At 40.0% G+C, this 4,394-nt stretch overlaps 1 protein-coding gene and 1 non-coding gene across 2 annotated transcripts; both read right to left on the reverse strand.

The window, feature by feature from the left end:
* Positions 1-1,445: 1,445 nt before the first annotated feature.
* Positions 1,446-3,720, reverse strand: COX7C (cytochrome c oxidase subunit 7C). Its single transcript, XM_040449268.1, has 3 exons — positions 3,511-3,720; positions 2,376-2,519; positions 1,446-1,578 (listed from the first exon to the last, which is right to left on the reverse strand). Exons 1-2 carry the CDS (start codon positions 3,583-3,585, stop codon positions 2,403-2,405), a joined length of 192 nt encoding a protein of 63 aa, XP_040305202.1. The 5' UTR covers positions 3,586-3,720; the 3' UTR covers positions 1,446-1,578; positions 2,376-2,402.
* On the reverse strand, positions 1,673-1,735 carry LOC121016996 (small nucleolar RNA Z39). The gene has a single exon (XR_005784573.1). It is a non-coding gene; the product is annotated as a small nucleolar RNA Z39 (small nucleolar RNA).
* Positions 3,721-4,394: the final 674 nt, after the last annotated feature.

The raw sequence follows: 4,394 nt of genomic DNA on the forward strand, positions 1-4,394 counted from the left end.
TTTGAAATCATTTTATGAACCTTAAACTTCCTACTTTCCCAAAGATAGAAAGCTGTTAACGTTACAAAAACGCAGGTAGACATCTGATTCATTAATGGATAATCAAAAAAAAAAAAACAAAAACAAAAAAACAAAAGGACAATGACATGCAAGTACAGGGAATAAGCCAGGCAAAGTCATAAAGATTTAATTGTATCTATATTTAAATGGTTGTTATGTAGCTATTGAAGAGTGTAAAGATAGGCCCTGTCACATAAACTGAGAAGTGTGTTTTTAGAGCTCCAGCAAATTAGTAGTTTAACATTAGGGGTATACAGGAACTCTAATGTTATGGCGAGGCAGCTCTTTTGTTCCATGAAGAAATGTAGAACCACCCACAGCAATTTTTTAGGAATCCACAGAGACTTTCTTGTAATTATTCTAGTTTTTAAACACTGCTTTAAAAACCATAGCCCCCCAACCTGGGTGGCTCAGTTGGTTAGGCGACTGCCTTCGGCTCAGGTCATGATCTCACAGTTTGTGAATTCGAGCCCTGCATTGGGCTCTGTGCTGACAGCTCCCAGCCTGGAGCCTACATCAGATTCTGTGTCTTGCCCTCTCTCTAACCCTCCCCTGCTCATGCTCTGTGTCTCTCTCTCAATAATAAATAAACGTTAAAAAAAAACCCCAAAAACCAAAAAACCAAACATAGCCCCCAATCACCAAAAAGTCTAGAGCTCAAATACACCACTAGTTTACAACCTCTATTTTATGGCATTCTAATACAAGTGGTATTCCAAAAGTGACCAAATTAGGATTAAAACATTCAGCAACTACCTTTTTCCTGCCCCAGTTCAAAGCTCTAGGAACTACGTCATTATATTTTAAGTAGCTAACAGCATTTTACCATCCATAACATAAATTTGATTCACGGATACAATTACTCTTCAGAGGCATCTTTTAGTCCATGTCTACTAAAGTTCAAGAATAAACTTGGGAGTATTTCTATGTTTTATCTTGCATGCTATTACATTTCATTTCAAATATTCTACTTTTATTCAGTCTAAACAAAACTAGTATTGGTCAATAGCAAATTTATCAAGGCAAAAAATTTAGTTTTAGATCACAAGTCTGCAGGGAAAAAAGCTCTTGGACTTCACTCTATACACTCACTAATGGTTTTCCTCACAATTAAGTAATTGTCACTCATGAAGAAAAACAACTTTACTGCTTCAAGTAAAGACTAAATGTAAACTTCTTCCTCTTTTTCAATTAAAAAAAATTATTCTGGGACAACAAAGTCAAGTTTGCATTTTATATAACATAAATTACCAACAAGGTCCTGACCTAGTAATCAAAAATTAAATCTCAAAATTTGAAACCAAGAAATAGGCTAAATTTACACATATTTTGAGCAAACAAATACTAGAATATTTCCTAAATAAAAAGTCAGCACAATTATTACATTCCAGGTTTCAGAGAAGAGGCATTAAGGATTCATGCCATAAGTTTATTTACAAACATATTGAGTATGTTGAATTCAAGAATTTGATCCATTTTTCAAAGAGACTGCACCTCTTAAAATGCTCCTTTTCACACCTGCAAATAAAAAAAAATATATATTGGTATTTAAAACCTATTAAAACAGAAACCATGTACTTTTCATACACATATTGTCTGTCCATCAGTTTGGTACATCAGAAAGCGTTTACAGTATCATGACTTTATTCATACTGATTTGCTTCATCATATGCACCAAAATCTTTCCATTATGCATCACTTGGATAAAGAATTTCCCTTGTATATTATGAAGAATAGAGTCTTTTCTTTCCAAAGGATAGTTTTGGAATTTATTACAATCATTCCACAGATCTTCCCAAAATGTTGCTTGGAGGCAAATTCTGATTACAATTATGCTAAATAAATCTTTTCTTCTCACGCAAACAATCTGTTAATCTTCTAGCAGTAAGACTGATTGGGGTATGCACAAACATGTGTTGCCCTAACGTTAATTAGTCTATCAGAACTCTACCTGGTTAAGTGTGTGAAGTGAAACAAGACTGGCTAAAAATCCTGGTTAACCATCACCAGTTAATGGATATGAGGCAACTTAAACATCTTTGTGTCTTAGGCCAGGTGAAGTCACCCAACCTCACAGGCTTGCTAGGTCTAACTAGATGACATAAATGTAAAGTGTGCCTGACAAACAGTAGTATCCAATATACACTGGCTTTCAGGCAAAGAAACGTTTGTTTATTGGTTCACCAACGTGTCTCCACCAAGGCCACATCTACACTAACTTCAGAAATCAGCCCTACACACTGTGTGGGTGTGATGGGGGGGGCGGGGGGGTATAAGGAAAAACAATGTTTTAAGATTAGAAATCCATTAATTACCTGTTTAATGGATTAATTAAAACATCCTTATTTCTTAAGCAGCTGGTGTCTTACTATAAAAAAAGGTGCAGCAAATCCAGATCCAAAGTACATAGTCATCATAACAAGTAACCGCCACTTGTTTTCCACTGAAAATGGCAAATTCTGTTGGGGAAAAAAGAGACCAACCAACAAAAATGAAACTGAATCATCTGGTTTTATAGATTATAGACGTACACAGGGGATGTTAGGTATTTTTTTTTTTTTTTTTACACATAATCAGGTTATGTATGCCATATATAATATCCTATTTCAAACATTATGTTTTACATCCTATGACCTTCATGTAGGACAACACTGTAAGGTTTAAAAAAAAAAAAAAAGCACTGGCTTTACTGAGCACAGGCAGTGGTCTTAACTCCGGTGTATCACACTGGTTAAGTTTTCCTTTTTACTTTAGAAAAGCCGAAAAATTTATTCTTCAGGGGACCTGTTTTAGAAAAAGAATGCACTGTTCTGGTTTGCTATTTGTTAGAAACTAGTCACCTTGTAAAGGCACACGGCAAAGTTAACTGAATTACGAAGACTGACTTTTTCATAATCAAGCGGCGCTACCATCGAAAACCCTTCTTCCGCCCTTTCCTACTAGGCCTCGATCACTGGAGGTTGTTACTGCTAACTACTCGACTTAAGCTATTGATACTTGACGCTAAATCCAACTTCAACGAAAGAGATTTAATACTTCTAATTTAGTTAACTAGCTTAGACTCGACCCACAACCACAGGCCCTCACATCCTCCTTTGTTTCCGACGACCTTCACTCCGAGTCCGGTGACCTCTAGTTCGGCTTTAAGCCACAAATATCTGCAGCATTGGCCTCAGGGACCCTCCAGATCTCGGAGGGCGCGGCGGGGAGCGCTAGGGCCAAGTGGGGCCTAAGGCTCTTCCTATTGATTCCTTTACCCGCCGACGGCGGGCAACCGGGGTCCTGCGCTTTGCCCCTGGCTCCTGGGGGAAGTTGAACGCTACCCGACGCCCCAGCTCACCTCTCCTGCTTACCGTCTCCCTCTCCACGGTCCTTGGGAGGCCTTGGAGTTCAGCAAATAGCAGCTAAGTGCCCCCTCCCCCAACCAAACGGGGCCCCTAACACACTAACCTTCCCTGGGCCCTCCTCATAGTGGCTTCTACGGACCACAGAGGTTGTGAACCTCCGGATGCTCTGTCCCAACATAGCGCTGTTGGAAGTTCTGCGAAAAGCGCAGAGCCCCTAGACGATAGAAAGGACAGTACCAAACCAAGTCCTCTTCTTTTCACGACCTTGCTCTCCGGTGTGTAAGACCCGGAAGGGAAGATGGGAAATGGGGAGCGGCCACAGAAAATGAGACAAGATGGTGGGGTCTGAGGATTGTGGGAATTGTAGTTCAGAGCGCGGCATCCCCTTGTCGGCTCTGAAGGACTATGGGAAACGTAGTCCGACGCGAGAGCCGGATTGCTTGTGGGGGTCGGGTAGAGGTAGTGGCTGTGTGTGTGTTCGGGAGGCCGGGAGGGTAGAGCCCAAGGGGTTTCTACGTGCAATTTAGTCAAACCTGATTTCTTGTCGAGTTCTGATCAGGATTTTGGGGGCCGGATTCCAGAACAGTTGTACTGAATTGAGTGACGCAGTCTCACCGAGTTTATGGGACACAAAAATAAACCTTTACCTCTTCTTTTTTGGGGATTTTTTGTTTGTTTTCTTTTAATGCTAGGAGCCTGTGATTTGCAGTACTTTGCCAGCGCTGAGAGAGGTGTATACCGTGATCTTATACGAACAAAGCATAAACTTTGAAGTTTACTTTGAAGAAGTAACCAAACACTATGTAGTACAAAATATGTCGGAGAGAAAATTGAGATGAATTGCTAAGGGAAGGATTCCTGAAAAATATAGGTTATTAAATAGAATTAGAGACAGGGCAGAGCAAACTCAAGGCCGATGTATGGCATGTTCAGAGAGTGAAAGAGAAAAGCAGCTTCTTATATCTGGAGTTAGCCTGGCCTGAGGAT

The sequence above is a fragment of the Herpailurus yagouaroundi genome, unplaced genomic scaffold, assembly GCF_014898765.1.
Source record: "Herpailurus yagouaroundi ecotype Mexico unplaced genomic scaffold, PumYag 29, whole genome shotgun sequence".
In the NCBI taxonomy this organism is placed as follows: Eukaryota; Metazoa; Chordata; class Mammalia; order Carnivora; family Felidae; genus Herpailurus; species Herpailurus yagouaroundi.

What these genes read in the sequence shown, in the direction of transcription:
- COX7C (XM_040449268.1), bottom strand. Translation starts at nt 3,585, where the DNA reads ATGTTGGGACAGAGCATCCGGAGGTTCACAACCTCTGTGGTCCGTAGA. An exon ending in ATGAGGAGGGCCCAGGGAAG is followed by an intron (nt 2,520 to 3,510) that starts GTTAGTGTGTTA and finishes TTTCCCCAACAG; the next exon opens with AATTTGCCATTTTCAGTGGA.